We start from the raw sequence: 16,779 nt of genomic DNA, 5'->3' as shown, positions 1-16,779 counted from the left end.
TCAAAGTAAAAACATTTATTTAACTTAACCCGTTCTCCATAGAGCTTCTTTTTTCCTTGTTTGCTTTCCTCTTTGACTGTATTAATTTCAAATCAATCAACTGGCGGTTACATAACAGTTGTTTATAATTTGTGTCACGTCAGCCCTGAAATGAATCTGTAGCCTGCCAACATTACGTAAAGGGAAAAATTTCCCTTAACTGGGGAAGAAGAAGGGGCCTCCCCAATGAAAAGTTAAGGAAAGTAGAATGCCATAATCCATCCCATGCATCACAGGCAACGCCTTATTTGAGTGTGGTTATTGTTTTCTCAGTAGATGAATCTGTGGTTAAAAAAGTATAAATACAACCATGAATAGAATATTACGTTTTAAAAAATAAAATAGCATCTTTAATTTTCATGTTAAATATGTGAAGAAGTCATGGACAAGGAGCCCAACCACTTTATGCTGCTTATGTTGGAACATGGCAGAGGAGTAAAGATTTACTCCAATTTTCAGCTAACATTCAGTTTGACTCCCAATTCAAATCAAATGTGACCCCTAAATCAAACTTTTGCCCCAAACCTGATGAGTTCTTCAAAAGTCTAATTTGAAATGGTTTGAGACTCTGAAATTTCCAAGCCAGGACATGAGCCACACATTTCATTCTGAGATTGCCAAGTGCACAACCAAATCCCACACTCAACACCAGATTAACATGTTTTTTTTTTTAGAAACACAATTATAGTTTGCCAGAATATTGCTTTTGGAAATAAATGTGCGAAGCATGACTTTTCCAAGGTATGCCTTTCCATACATTAAATTGCTGAAATAATTCATCCCACTCTACGAGGAGAAAATGTCACAGGACATCACTTTTGATCTGTACAGATTTACTGCAAAGCAGCAGCTCCTTTACACCTTGTGTAACTAATGAGGCCATCTTGGCACACACTCTTAGTCTCAGAAGATGGTAATGGCATATCTGCTCTGAAAACCCCATGATAGGGTCACTGTAAGTCGGAAATGACTTGAAGGCACACAACAACAACAAAGAACTAATATATATATATGAAGACTCATAGTTGTGCTAGTCTGGATTATTATGCAAAGGGATATTATACAAGAAGCAGACTTCATAGCAGACTCAGCCTATGAAAGTAGACTCAACCTATGAAAGCTTATGCTACAAACAGTCTCAAATGTACTACATTATCCCTTTGCTAGAAAAGGAAACTGCTTTATATTATGGTAGCTCACTGATGTGTCCAGTTGGGCATTACCCACTACCAAAACTCCTAAGGATTCAGGCAGGAAAATTCCCCAGGCCTGCCTGGAGATATGGAGGTTGAATCAAGGGTCTGTTGGCATGTCAGAAATGCCCAATCGCTGAGATGAACTTCCCCCATATGTAAATTTCACCTCACAGGTTACATTCCATAAGTTTAATAGTGTGGCCGACTTTTCCTGATGAATTATGGTAAGTCTACAGTGTTGTTGGATGGTATGCACCGTGTACATTTTCAAAGCTGTCATCTCACACAATTCAAGTGACCACTAATTCACATTCATGTTTCACTTGCAGTGTATTCTGAGATGTCCTTTAGAGATTTGCTTAGCTACGTGAGGAATGTGTTATCTCTGTCCACACCATTAGGTTGGATAAATGGTTCCCCCATTGTCCAGAAAACATTTTAAAATACATCTTGGATTCTGCAGGGTCAGGTTTAAGGTGACTACTGACAGTATGACTTTTGGCAAAAAAAAAAAAAGGATGAACATCAAGTGGAAATGCAAAGCTACACAGTCTCAAAATTAAGGAGTAAAGCAATGAAGAAGGAAATACTGAACACAATCAAGGCCAGCAGGGATTTGGATTACGATGACAATCTATAAGCAAGAAGGGTGCAGTGAGGAAGAGGTCCATGGAAGAACAGAATGAAAACAAGGATGTCAATGTCAGAAAGGGATAAAGGGGGCAAGAAGGTGTGGAATGAGAAGGGAAGAATGTGTTGAGATGCGATAAAGAACCAACTTAAAAAAAAAAAAAACAGAAGAAAATCAGAGCAACGGATGACTTTGCAGGCACTGGAAGACTGTATTCTTGGGAACATTCACAATGAAACTGCTATCTTCTATTCCCTTGGAAAATTAATGTGACTAAAGCATAGTGGCAGAAATAACAGAAGAGTGGTTACCTTTCTATATACAGACTAAATAAAAGGAAGAAATAGAAAGATAACATTCTATTGCACAGGGATGGACAGTTTGTGGCTCTCCAGATGCTGAGCTGCAACTCTCATGAGTCCTAGCCATAACAGTCATTGAGGAATATGTAGTTACAGTTCAGTTATTTTGAGAGCCATAAGTTATCCACTCCCGCTGTAGCAGAAAATGCAGTAAATTACACTAATACTATACCCATTAATTGGCTGTCCAAGGGAGCATCACTGTCAAGTTGCAAGCAGCTGAGTTCATACCAAATAGTGTTCAGCTAACAGATCTGCCCTAGGAACTACTATTGTTGGGATACAGCGGGAGTAAGAACTGAGGAATGAAGACAAACACTGTAGTGAGTTACATCTTGAGAAAATTGTAAGCCAGACCATACTAGAGCCAGGATCCAGCATTTCATCATGTCTATTAGTAAACACTTCTTTGAATGCATACTGGGGTTGGTCATTTTCATTTCTGGATGCATATGTTTCCATAATCCAGGGCAGTGCTTCTCAAGCTATCTCATGCAAGGGACCAGCATTCCCCCCACTAATATGCCAGCAACCAGTATCATATTTGTACCCATTGGCTACAATGCCTTCTCATGGGAGGTACAGTAGACCTGTTTTCTTTCTTTCAGGAGGCAAAGATTTAGGCTGATCTTTGGTTTCTAATTCATATGTGTTAATGTGGTGTGCTATGATTTTGTTTTTGTTATGTTTAAATTGTATTTTAAATTGTTTTAACTTTTTACTTTTAGCAGAATTGATTACTTAATTTTGTAGGTGTACTTTGTTTTAATTTGTTGTAAGCCACCTTTGGTCTTGTGCTAGGTGAAAAGTGGGATATAAATCAAATATAATAATAAAAATGAGTTCTTTCTGGGAAATAAACTGGCAGACAATGGCTTGAGGACCTGCACTTGTATAGGGAGCACTACTTTGAGTAGCCCTGGGGATGACATATCTTTAAAGAAAGTTTTTACTAGCAACACAAAAATCAGTAGTGGAAAGCAAGAGCCATTATTTCCTTTGAACCTTGATGAATGCATGGAACTTCTACAAAATCTAACCTGAGAAAGGAATGAACAAGAGATTAAGAAGAAACAGTTGGCATATTCTATAAGCCATGGACCTCCATCAGCCTCATTTACCATAGGTGATGATAAAGAGTTATGGTAGTTGCAATTCAAAACAACTGGAGGGTTAAAAGTTTCCCATCATTGGCTTATATTCTTCAGTAAACTAGGAGTTCAACTCTGCAGACCTCTTTTTAGATCCCATTTATACTTAGGTACATGAATGTTTGTACCCTTCACGACCAACTAAAGTGTCTAAACAAATGTGCAGAAACTTCAGCAAAGGCTACAAAACCTCTGACTGGTTCTCTGAATTCCAACAACCCTGTATGCAAAGCTCTGAGTTTATATATAGGCAGAAGGTATACAACTGAAGGGAGCATAGTAGAAGAATGTTGTTGTTGTTGTTTTAAACACAGGCCTTATACTACATTTCACTTCCTATTCACCCGAAAGCCTGCACAGCCAGAGTAATAGTTTACATTCCAGACAGTCTACCTATTACAGCGCTTAGTCTATGAGACTGTAATCTGGCCTCGATCCATCTGTACAGAAAGTTCCTCATGAACATTTTCCTTATCCACAGATAATGCTCACAAGCTCTTTGTCTTCATTGAAAGTGATAAGCCTAGAAATATTGTTAAAATAATGACAGAGACGTATGTGCTTACTCCATAAAACATTAATATTTTAATGAAAAATCTTAGCATTATGTTTCTATCCAAAGACACTCAAAACTAGTTTTTCTTCCCGCTCATTTTGACTTATGAGACCAATCTGGAGATATTTTTTTTTAATTTTTGAAGGCTTTTTTTTTTAAAGATTAAACAACCAGGCTAGCAAAAAAGGTACCCAATACATATTCTTCTTATATCAAACAAGCTAATATTTCAGTACAAGGTAACTATACAGAATATATACATTACACGGAGAATCACAAAAGCGAACACTACAGGCTCAGAACGGATTTCGAAAAAACCATGATATTCACATTGATTACAAGAACTCTAGAAATGATTGTAACAGTGAAACGGCACTTTAGTTTACAAAAAGTCACAAAAATATATATATAGCCACCAAGAACTATGGGTTCCTGAAAAATACTAATAGCCAGATATAGTATATAAAATGCAAAGTGTATTTCAACATTAAAAAAAAAACCAAACCCAAAAAACATTTTTTTTGTTTTCTCCATTAAGTCAATAAACATGCCAAGTAGCCTAGCTGTGGTCGGCACAGACAAGAAAAGCTCTATGAGATGGCGGCTGGTGACTGAAGACTGGCACAGTTAAATGGGGGAGGAAGATTCACACTGTTGCTGGAATGCCCTTTGAGGATTCAGTTTGCACTTCTGACTCCAGCTTTACTCCAGCTTTACTCCCTTCCCATTTAAGGATTCTACAAAGATCCACAGAGAGACAGCACTGCAAGAATGGGACCAGGAAGCACACTCAAGCTTCCACTGGCTGGGACTGGAGATAGAATAAACTGGCAGCATGCAGCAGCCTAATAGACAAACAAAACAGCACCATCCTTTTCGGGTGTTTCTCAATTCTCCATAAAGCAGCTGAAGTTCTCTGATACCACACAGAGAATTTGACATAAAAACAAACAGAGAGCTTTAAATCCACTTATATTTGCATTTTTAAAAATTCTGTATCATTTCTTTTCTTTCAAAAATACCAGCTTTATTCTACCGAAGAGCTGTAGTATTTATTATATCCTACCCTGACTTATTATTTCCCCACTTCCCAGCCAAATGTGACCTGCAAAGTCTTGTAGTATGGAAGCCTGATTTCAGACAGAAACTGCTTGTTTCTACAGAGTCAACAGACTTACCAAGATTTGTTCTGTCTCTTTTTATCAGGATAAGAAAAGCTAGCTTTGCCTTCTACAGAAAGGCAACCAAGAAGGGGGAAAAAAAACTGCATCTCTTTTATATCAAACACCATCCAAAACAATTTTCAGCATGCCAAATTTGAAGACTTTAGGAAAGAGGCAGGGATTTTTTTATCTAACCCTCTGCTGTCTTGAGGCTGGTGAAGAAAAATTAGTGAAATGCCCCCAACCCCCCCCAAAAACCTGGCTAAAGCCATTATTTAAAAATTTGCAAATGCACTGTTAAAAAAATACAATTTCAATCTCTTTTGGGACCTGGGGCCTAGGGAATTATAGTTTTAGAAAATATAATATATATAATATATATTTGCTACACTGGCACTGGTTAATGAAAAAAAAATTTCACATTTACACTTTTCAGACAAAAGGTAAGTGCCCAAACTAGAACTGTTCTCAAAGACGTCACCGACTGTTGTGTTCTGCATCAGAACTGGGAGCATCGCACTGGTTCAATGGCGAACAAGGCGCCAAACTGATTTTCAAATAATGCACTCAAGGGAAATTGGACTAGAAGCTGGTGATAGGATGCTTTGCAACATGGAACTGGCATTCTATATTGTGATTTGAGGGCTTGAGATCTGATCTCCCCATGTACATAAACTCCCCACTGGGTCCATGGCATGGGCATTAAGTGACTTGTCCTACGTCCCACACCCCCTTTTTGAACAGCATGTGGGAACAGATGCTTTCCATGTGCATATGAATCTTTCATAAGTCAGGGAAAGAGAAGCTGCACAGTTCATCCTGATTCCTGGGGTGCTGTATTTTGTATATGGCTCATATTGAGCCACTATATGAGTAATTTGGACAGGACAATGCAAACATTCTGACGATCACCAAAGGAAACCCATTATAACTATCTTGAGTTGGAAACTTTTTGCCCACAAATGAAATTCATAGAATGACAACCTGACAAAGCAGGAATAGACCTTATGTTTAAGTGAATTTAAAAGGATGACTAACCTTTGGTATAATGGGCTGTAAACATTATTCGGTTAGCTACCTAGGTTCACGTTCTCTGGAAGTGATGATTTTGGGCTGCAATTTGACAGGGAAACAGTCATTCTCCTTGAAGAGCCTAGATTGGGATGGATACACCAAGGTCTGATGCTGAAATTTGGGCAAGATAATGTTGCTGCTATATTGAGCAGGTGTGAAAATGTTTTCCTACAATGCTAGCCAGAATCCAGACTGTGAGGGAACTAATAGTTATATTGAGGATTGGATCCACCACGTGGATATAACAGTTTGTTATCCCTGACTTAAAATATGCAGTGTTTACAGTTCAGTTTAAAGTACGCGAGCTTACAATTTTAAGTTAGAGTTGCCCAAGGTGTTCAATATCTTGCTTTTCAACCTTGACTGTTTACCCACAAGGTTTCCTTTTAAATGCTTGTAAATGAATACTCACTGAACAAATGAACGTTTCTAAATTATTAATTATTTTTTAAACAGTGAACATTTAAATCTAAAAAGAGCTCTCTCAATGGGAAAGAGAATTCTGAATTGCTCCTTTGCTGGGTAGAGTTTTTAAAATTCTGACTTATTATCACAATACATAACTTTTTTGTACTGTGATGCAACAGAATAGCCATCGTTTTTACACAAACACTGATTATGTCTATGCTTACCTTACGTAAGAATAAACTTGAGCTCCAAAAGATTTCTTTGGAGTATCTTTTTTCAGTATTTTCCATAAAAGCATATTTTCAGGAAAGATAACTGACTGATATCACATTTTAAATACCCTAAAAATCTGTTAATGTAGATCACCTGCTCTACATTTGCACATATCAAATGTACAATTTGCACTAGCAAATTATGCCTCTTGAATGGACCTTACACAAGATAAAATGCATTGTGTAGGCAGAACAAAAATCTGTGTATACAAAAGTAAATTATACAACATTAAGAATGAACATATATGAAACTGATATGCATCTTATACCATTTATATCACTTAGACTTATGAACCTAATGTGATTGCTGAAATTTGTTGCCTGAAACCATTTCATCCTGCATTTGAGGAAATAAATAAATAGCTAGTCCTTACAGAAATTACTGGAATGATAATACCAATGTACATACAACCTATTTTTTTGCTAGCTTTGGGGTTTTTTGGTTTCGTTGATGACAGAACCATCACTGGTCTGTCCTGAAAAGGAGGACAGAACCTCAGCATGGACATCCCTTCTGGAAAATACTGAATTTACTAATCTGTAAGAATACTTTTTTAAAATTCAAAATTAATGGGAAGAAAAAAACAACCCTAAAGCTGTTTAGCAGAACACCTAAATTTAAAGTCTGTTAGTAGTTCTCTGTGAAGCCCTTTACAAGAATAATGCGAAGTATAAGGATTAGTTTCTCTAGATTCGGTGGATTTGCTATTGGCAGAAACATATTTCTTTGAAACTATAACTTCCAGAGTTTTCAAAGACCTCAGTATTGGTTGCATAATATATCCACCTTGTTATTTCACCTCTGCAGCTTTTTCACTATACTTCCCCATCAATGCTTTACTGTTTTATCCTGTTTAATGATCATATGAAATTCAAGCACCTTCTCAATTAAGTCTCACACTTCTTAAAAATCAATAGGTAAATGATGAAACTTGGGATATTTTAGGCTACCCAAAACCGAATGAACAAAAAAAGAGTTTAATTTAAATTTCTAAATTTTACCCATAACAGAAAACAGTGGAAACAAAACAAGAACTTGTGGCCTTTCAAATGCCCCATCTTGTGTTTTAAGCCTTTTAAAAACTTAAGAGAGGAAAATTAAATGGAAAAGCGTTCAGATTATTGCTTGCTGGAGTTGTGAGTGTCGCCAAAGTAATGGCTTTTGTGAAACTGGCTTGGCAAGGGCATAAAAATGTTTTAGAATAGGAACATTTTATCATTGCTAACAGGCCTTTTGTAAACAACCCCAATTGGTTTAGAAACATGGCCTCTAAAGGAAAATACATCGCTTGTTTTATCTAAAAACAGGTTAATAAAACTGTAGTTCACACACACATAAGTGTGTGTGTAAATCATAGGAGAGTACATTAATGCACAAACGCTCATTTGCTTTTTGTAACCTCTCCCTCCTTGTCATAATTTTCTACTCTCCCAAATGCTTACATACAGTATATCCAGAATTTCCTGCTGTGAAAATTGTAAAGTATCACTTTAGAGAAAGAAATCCATATAAGGCCATTTGTAGGAGCAGTTTTTAAGGAGGAATGGCATACCAAAGGTAAGCATACCTGGGTACACTGCCCTTGTTTTGCCAAAGCCAATAAATCATACAGTTTTAAAAACAGAGGCCCTGCACATTTTAATAATGATTGCAAATAAGCATGCCTAAGGGAAACTGAGATTCATTCTAGGCAAAACTATTCAGAGGTCTACCACCAAATGTAATTTGACTGCTCAGTACTTGACAGCATACTCAAAAAGGATTTAAGAGCCATCAGTTCCTCTTCCATTATCAGAAGATCTTTGAAACTGAGGGTGGCAAAACAAAACCCTTATGATTACTCCTACCATAAAAACAAGAAACTATACTAGTAATTTGTGTGTGCTTAGCTTTTCTTTAGAAGTGCGTGTGATGTTCTGACAAAACCTTACTGTGCATTTCAGCCTTAAAATGTTTCCACAAAAGTGACCATTTGGTTGTGAAGAATAGTGTAACATTTGTTGCAGTTCATGGTTTCAACAGCATAGCTTACAAAATAAAAAGGGGTACATTCTCCCCCCCCTTCTGAAAATTAAATTAAAATGTACAAGACCAAACACAGGCACTTTCCAAAAAGACAAAACTGAAACCAAACTTTTTACTTATTCAATAGTAATGGATGAGAGCCCTGGTTTCAGGGGGTCATCTCGGCTTGCCTCGGCACTTGCAATAGTCTTTGGATGCTCTGGCATGTCTTCTTCCTTTTCTGCCAACCCACCCAGAGGCCCTAAGGGAAAAGTGCTTTCACAATTCTGAGTTGATGAAACCTGTGAAATAACAGGCATTTGGACAGAGGAGCTGCTTTCAAATCCATGCTCTCCTAGCTCATACTGGCCGAGGGTCTCTTCTTGTTCTTGGTTTAAGTAGTCCGGTACTAGGAAATCACTAAAAGGGAGGTCAAAAGTCAGGAGAAACAGTTACTTGTTAGTCAAACACTTGAAAATAAACATAATCATGGCAGCATTGCATATGGGAAGCTAATTTAACACTCCACTCCTAAGAATCCTCAGGAAAAAATGTAACTAAGGACTAGCCTACATAGTGTGTCTACTATGGGAAAGATCTAAAATTTGCTTCATGCAGCATCTGTTATGTAAGTCACTCCTTTGGAACTTTTCACAGTATACCTGCATTTATGTACCACAAAGCATTGTTTTTAGATGTCTGCACTGGCATGGAGAATTACTATGTGCAGCAATCCCAGGAGGCTGCTATGCCTAGGCCAAAGCTTGAAAACGGCCCCCAAATTGCAGGAAATTTAAGGTGAAAGTACACCAGAAGGGTTTGAATTTTTTCCCATACCTTGTGCGGATTCAAATTCTGACACCTCTCAAGACATTTGAGAAATGCATGGTACTGTACATCAAATAGGAAATGTGTTTATGCTAAAATGGATGAGTAAAAAATGGTTGCTTATTTTTAAAAAAAGGAACAACAGAGTTGTTAATAAATGAGAAAAAAAAATGCAAGAGCCAGACGTACTGAGAGCACCAATGCCTTTCCTCTTGCCTGCAAAGCTCAATACTGCTACTGTGGGGCAAGCAAGGAACCAGTTGCTTTGAGAAAAACACAGTGTGAAAGAAGGTTATGGGAAAAGGCCTTGGTTGGAATGGGACAAGCTACGGATCTAAAACTGCCAACCTGACCCTGCACAAGTACAACGAAGGAGGAACTGCATAGGTTACGAATAGGTAATTCACTTTTACTCAATAGATTTCGAACAATTCAAAATGTGTGCTTAACTTGGTGAATTAAAAACGCATCAATGAAAAATTCATCCATTCACCCCAAAAATAAATTCTGAAAAATTTGATACACAAAAGCACACACACCAGCATTGTGCATCTATGACAAGAGTCAGAATTAGAAACCAACATGGTGTACATAAACAATAGCTGAATTTTTAAAAGAAACTGGAAAAAAAACCTGCTCCACAAAAATTCAATCAGTTTTATGTTTTGCGCCAATTTAATATAAGATGGAAGTGATACAAAGTAGGTAATGAAATGAGACTAATAGCAAATTCCTCTGTAATGGGCAGGTTTTAAGGTGTTCTACTGATTACAGTCCAGTCAAAATAAAGCAGTTTTACACCCCATTAATTTCAATAGGACATTTAAGCATCTGATTTTAAACTTTAACATTTAAAGGACTGACCCTCTGCCTGAATCAACTTTGGTTATGTTTCTTTCTTTCTAAAACTAATATGACTATCTATTCCATGTTATCTACATTGCCCCACATCATAAACTAGTATTTAGGCATAGCAAGACTGTTCAAACCAAAAGATGTATGCTGTTTTGTTGTTTTTGGATGCAGCTGTTTAACCTAACATTAACATTGTTTAACTGCTCATTGATATTCCTAAAGAGCAAAATGACTGGGTCATTAATGTGAAACAGTTTGAATATTAATATAGAAATTACTGACAATAACTATGCAATAGCCCACTGGACTGCAGTAAACTGGCAACCTAACAGGAAAAGGCTACTGTAGGCTGCCCTGAAAGCAGGAAAAGATGATTTAGGAAAAAAAGCATGTTTCCCTGATAGGTTTTTTTGCGGTGCACCTCACCTGCTCTGGAAGTAGTTTGCTAGCTCTGACGCTTCATGGTTCAGACTCCTCAGATGAACGATTAAATTTCCAGAGTTGGTGAACATGGCGCCACATGTTTTGCACTCGTAAATCCGAGGCTTGCGGATAATGTGCCGGGAAACCCGCATATGGTGTTTATATTCCCCGAAGGAAGTGAAAGTGGCACTACATATCTGGCACCGGAAACAGCGTTTACCTTCGTGCTTCAGGCGATGCATCTTTAGCGAGTAAGCCCGGGTGAACTTTTTCCCACAACGGTCACACTGAAATGGTTTAATGCCTGTGGGAAGATAGGGAGGAAAGGAATTGACTCTCCACATTTGGAAACCATCTTATTCCAGCCCATACTCTATACATGACAGCAGTTATACCCATCCAAACAGAAGCTGTTATCTGAGACAGAAGGGACTGATGGGAAAAACTCTGCCAAGGCTTTAGATCAGCAGTAGTTGTTTCCAAAAAGCTGAGAACAAAAAATTTTGTATCATGTACTAAGTAAAGCCTGGAGTGACCAAGTACAGGATTTTTACCAAGGAATGGCTAGATCACATGCAATATCTTGATGCCTTTTAAAACATTTTTTAAAAAAAATAAACCTCTTAATAGATCTAATTTTCAAAGTATACTTCTTTTAAAAGCCAGGACTTTGCCAAAGTGGTCCTCCTGTTCTCATCTTCATTTTCTAGGCTCATTTAAATCAGTGCATTAAGGCTGCGAACTAATCCATCCGTGATTTGAAAATATTTTGTCATTTTATATAAGGGACACCATTTTACTATGCCACTGTATGTAATGGGACTTGTGCACCCATAGATTTTGTTATCCACAGAGGGTCCAGGAACCAAACCCCAGTGGATACCAAGGGTCCAGTGAACTGCAGTAAAACTAAGAATAGAGCTGCAGTATACCCTGCCAGGTGTGCAAGTCCTGAATTGTTCCAAAGCCAGAATCAAAGTGGCCCATCCACTACTGTTTGGAGATATACGGATGAGTTCCACAATCTCTCAGGTCTCTAGAAAGGAAAGGCTGATTCATTCTTCGGTTTGCCTGGATTTTTATATTTCTACTATACATCCTGATGGAAAGGAAATAAATGTACTGTGAGTGGTGCTGCTGGAAAATTGGAAGTCACCTGCTTTTCAAACCACTAAGCTTTGCAAATCAAATCATGCCTTTTGGAAGCACAATGAACGTTCTTACCTGAGTGGATGAGCATGTGTTGTTTTAAATTCTGAATACGGGTAAACCGAACACCACATGTTGGACACTGAAAAGGTCTATCAGGGCCATTTGGACTGGGTCTTTCTGTGCTACTGGTTGAAGGAGCAATATAGAGCTGGTAAGGATACTGGACATTTTCCAATCTGTAGAAGCAAACAGTGGGTCTTTTAAAAGCAGAACAAGAACAAAATAACAAAATACAATTTATGTGGTCAGAAAGGATAATATTAAAAAGGGTAACAGAAAGCTCTGCTAAGATCTATGACACAGTTAAAATCCTCTAAAAGATAGTTTTGCCTACAGTGGAAAGCATGTGAAAACTGATGATCAGCAGGTGGTCAATGTGTGATAGTGAACATTTTCCATTAAAATACTATCAGTAAATTACAACTAAAATTGCTAAACATTTAAGAAACCCAATGAATGCATGTGCAATAAGCAGGTATAGGCACATATTGTACACATGACATTAGGAAAGGCCTAACATGTCCATAATGAAGTCTGGAATGAGGTTAGGGTTAAAATCCTACTTCAAATCTGGATTATTCTAGGATGCTTGAGCAAGTCATTTCATTTTTAAAACAAAAACAACAGTGATGCACCTCACAGGGCTGGTATGGATTCTTCGATTCAACTACAACAACAATAAATTTCTGCCAAAGCACACAAGGTGGCTGATACAAAACCATTACAGTACAAAGAGGAGTGGGCAACTGTGGTCCTCTGGAAACTGTTGGTCTGCAACCTCTAAAATCCCTCACCATTGTCTGTGCTGGCTAGAGCTGATGGCAGTTAAAGGTTAACAACTTCCGGAAGGCCAGAGTTGCCCATCTCTGCAGTACAATATAAGATGACAACGCAAGACAAAATATACCTTTAAAAAACAAAAAGACAAGCAAAGCTAGCAACACTTCAAAAAAGGATTACTTTCACAAGCAGCACAAGACACAATAAAAGACCGGGAGCCATGGGACTGCATGCTTCTTCTCTTCTCTATCTTAATTCCCCCCCCCCCATAGCATTAACTGGGGCTCCCTGTTTGAAAGCACCCCACTGTAGGGATGGAAATAAATACTGCATACATAATAAATGACAATGGTATTTAATAAACACTATTACCTTGCTATCCAATTCTTCTTCCAAGAATCTCCTCTTGTGTACAAGCAAGTTAGGTCAGGCTGAGATACAGTGACTGACTCAGGATTACTGAAGAACTGAGAGGGACTAGGAAGGAATTTTAAAACCAATCTTCCTTGCCCAAAATTAACATTACAATGGCCAATTCTACAGCACCAAACATTTCAAGGAAGATGCTCAGCTAACTGAATTATTCTTAATAGATATGCTCAAGAATGTGGCCAATTTTCACTTTTCCTGAGAATTTTAAAATAGACCTCCATGTAGCTGCATTAAATTTTTCTGCTTTTGGCTGGCCTCAGGTGAAGTCACCAGTATGGCCAGATTTTTCCTTTTGACTCAAGGAGGTTCACCAGGAGATTTAAGAACTTCCCAATATCTAATAAGTAATGGTGACACTGAAAAACACTGGAGAACATAGCTGTGTTTTCTTAACATATAGACTTCAAGACACGTCAGAACATGATCAAACACGGCCCTTTACTGTCCTTATAAGCATGTGTTCTTTTGAACATGAACTGTGGCTTATTCAGTGCAGGAAGTACGCTTGTCCCTCCACGTTTGCTGGGGTTAAGGGAATAGGACTCCCCGTGAATGTGAAAAAAACACAAATAACAAAAACCCTATGTTTTTACCTGAGAAAACACCTCTCTAGGAAACTCTAGGTCCTCCAGTGCAACTTGGTGGTCAACATCTGCCAAATGCTGACCATAGAATTGTGATGGAGGAGCTACAAATGACTAGTGGAGTGTTCTCTCTAGGAATCTTTACTTCCTTCAGTGCGACTTTTGGTTAAGGTTGACCATAGAATTGCTCTGGAGGACCTAGAGATTCCCAGAGAGAACATATTAATAAAATCCGTGAATAATCAAATCCTCAAAAGCCAAAGCCGCAAATGTGGAGAAACGAGTGTATACATATATATGTATACAGTCTCATTCTGGATCATGTTAATCAGCATAACCAGTCCCTGAAGAATACTGTGTTGGTACATACCGATCATCATCATCTGCATGAACATTGCCACCAGAGGAACTCTGCAGTGTTGGCAATCCCTCAGTGACTCCTTCATCTATTGAACCTAGCAAGTTAAATAAACAATAGAAATTAATCTTTAATTTAATAGATGCGTATCTGCAGCAAGATGAGGCTCAGTACAAGTGAATTTGCTTCCAACACTCAGTCTAATCAACATGAATTAACAGTGACTACTGTTTTTTAGTTTTTTTAAATGGCACCAGTTTAAAGATTGGAGAGTACTTTTCATATATTGAAAAAAACAAACCCCAATGACTTAATAGATTGCCTTAATGAACAGTTCAACAGGGCTTAATATTATTGGAAAAATATTACTGTTAGTTCCATTAATTTGGTTAAAGTTATGAAAAGATTATTTATCCTATTTGAAAGTGTCAGGATTGATAAGTTGAACTGTAGCATTAATTAATTAATTAATTAATTATAATAATAATAACAACAAGGCAGCACAGCATGTGTCTAAAGCAGAGATAACAGGAAAACCTGCCAGCTCTATGGTGGAACTAAATAAAGGCAAGTTTTGATTAAGTAGTATATGATAAGTTGTATTTCTGGGCGAAGGCTACTCTCCATTCTTCCCTCTCAAGCTAGGAAACTGCTTTCTCACAGCAATAAGAGCTGTTCTAGCTGAATGGCATTGTTCACAGTGCAGACGCACCACCGGTGAAATAGTGGTCAGCAGCAAAGAGCTGCTGATAAACATCCTATCCCTTTACCTTAGAGATGTTCTGATGGTGTGGAGCTGTTTTTTATGCAGGAGAAAATCTAGAAAGACTGAGCCTGAAAAAGCTGAGCCATTTCTATGGAAACCTGTCACCATCCATCACCAAAAAGCACAGTCCAAATAACCAAAGCAGACAACAGTCTATATTCCCTGTAGAAAGATCAACTTCTCCCAAACAGTTCTGGCTAAATGTTTATTATTATGTATTGAATCTATAGCCTGCCTTTCTCCTGGGACAGGACTCAAGGTATTTTACAGTGATTTAAAGGGCCTCCCCAGCAGATCTCAGAGCATGGACTAGTTTGTAATGGAGAATATGGACTTTCAACAAGCCTAAACAAAACTCAAGCCACTAGGCAGTGCAGGATTATCTCTGGGGGTTATCTTCACAACTTTATGTGTCCTGGATATCATCAGCAGCCACATCTAGTTTAAGTAAACCAGACATTAATGTGAAATTAGTTGCATGAGAATGTGGATAAGGATTCATATTTAAACAAAGGGTAGAATGTATATTCCATGTGAAGTCTGTATCTTTGTTCTGAAACTTATCAGAATGCGAATAAAAATTGTGTCTACAGTCCTCAATCAAATAAAGAATTTGCAAGTACAGTGGGCCCTTCACATTCACATAAAGGGCACAGGACCCCCATGAAAGTGGAAAAATCACAAATAAAAAAACCAACATATTTTAACCTGAGAGAAAACCTATCTAGGAATATCTAGGTCCTCCAGTGCAATTCAACAGTCAATCTCTACTGGAGGATGACCATAGAATCGTGCTGGAAAACCTACAAATGCCTAGAGAAGTGTTTTCTCTAGGAATCTTTAGGTCCTCCATCACAACAACTCTATGGTCAACTTCCAGCAGAGTCGCACCTAGAGATTCCTAGAGAGAATGGCCCATGCTGCCAACTTCTTTCTTTCAGCTAGTCTCAAAAGGGCTACAAAATCTCTCTACCTGTTTGCAAATGTGGCCAGTAAAAAAAATCACGTGCTATGACAATCAGCATGGTTTATTTTTTGTGATCACATACAGAATAGTCTCTCTCCATAATATATTACAAGTCTTTTGCATAGTCTCAGCCCTTCATTTCTATACACCACGACTGTTGAGGCAAGTTTTCCTTACTTTTCTTTACTGTGGTCAAAAAACGGTCCACAGCAAAATGTGTGTGGAGCCATGTCCTGCTTTGTACGTTTCTTGATTCTTTACATTACAGTGCAAAGCAACAAACATTTAGAGAAAAAAATCTGTTTTTATTGACTAACAGGAACTTCCAACTAATGTGACACACTGTACTTCCAAAAAAGATGTCTGCAATTGCTAGTCCATAAAGAACTGCCAGTGACAGGTTGTGCCACTATATCTTCTCAGGCAGAAGACATGGCCTCCCGAGGTGGAGCCAACAGAAACAAAACCAAGGTCTAATCTTCCATTTCTACCCATCCTCAAATCTTGTATTGACACCTGGGCATTTCTTTATCAAGAAAATGAACATCTGCTATCAGGATATATTTTTTAAAAAATCCTTTGGTACCCTGACAAAAAGGAAGAAATTATGCCAATTGGCAGCTTTTAGGCAAGAAGCAAAAATGTCCATTTGCATTCATTTTTAGATTTTTTAAAAAAATTGTATTTTTCCACATTTATACACATTTTGGGTAAAGT

The 16,779-nt window shown here is 37.8% G+C and overlaps 1 protein-coding gene across 1 annotated transcript in view; it reads right to left on the bottom strand.

Moving 5' to 3' along the window:
• Nucleotides 1-3,949: 3,949 nt before the first annotated feature.
• Nucleotides 3,950-16,779, bottom strand: part of LOC149307012 (zinc finger and BTB domain-containing protein 44) — a 34,011-nt gene continuing 21,181 nt past the window's right edge. Inside the window, exons 3-6 of the mRNA XM_089537602.1 lie at nucleotides 14,342-14,426; nucleotides 12,188-12,351; nucleotides 10,967-11,267; nucleotides 3,950-9,277 (exon numbers count right to left, since the gene is read on the bottom strand). Of these exons, the coding sequence (XP_089393728.1) occupies nucleotides 8,995-9,277; nucleotides 10,967-11,267; nucleotides 12,188-12,351; nucleotides 14,342-14,426 (833 nt within the window). The 3' untranslated portion in view covers nucleotides 3,950-8,994. The remainder of the gene's footprint in view (nucleotides 9,278-10,966; nucleotides 11,268-12,187; nucleotides 12,352-14,341; nucleotides 14,427-16,779) is intronic.

The sequence above is a fragment of the Sceloporus occidentalis genome, unplaced genomic scaffold (assembly GCF_023333645.1).
Source record: "Sceloporus occidentalis isolate IW3139 unplaced genomic scaffold, rSceOcc1.0.p SCAF_9, whole genome shotgun sequence".
NCBI classification, from domain to species: Eukaryota; Metazoa; Chordata; class Lepidosauria; order Squamata; family Phrynosomatidae; genus Sceloporus; species Sceloporus occidentalis.
Note: the sequence above shows the minus strand (reverse complement) of the source record. Positions and strands in the feature narration are given on the sequence as shown.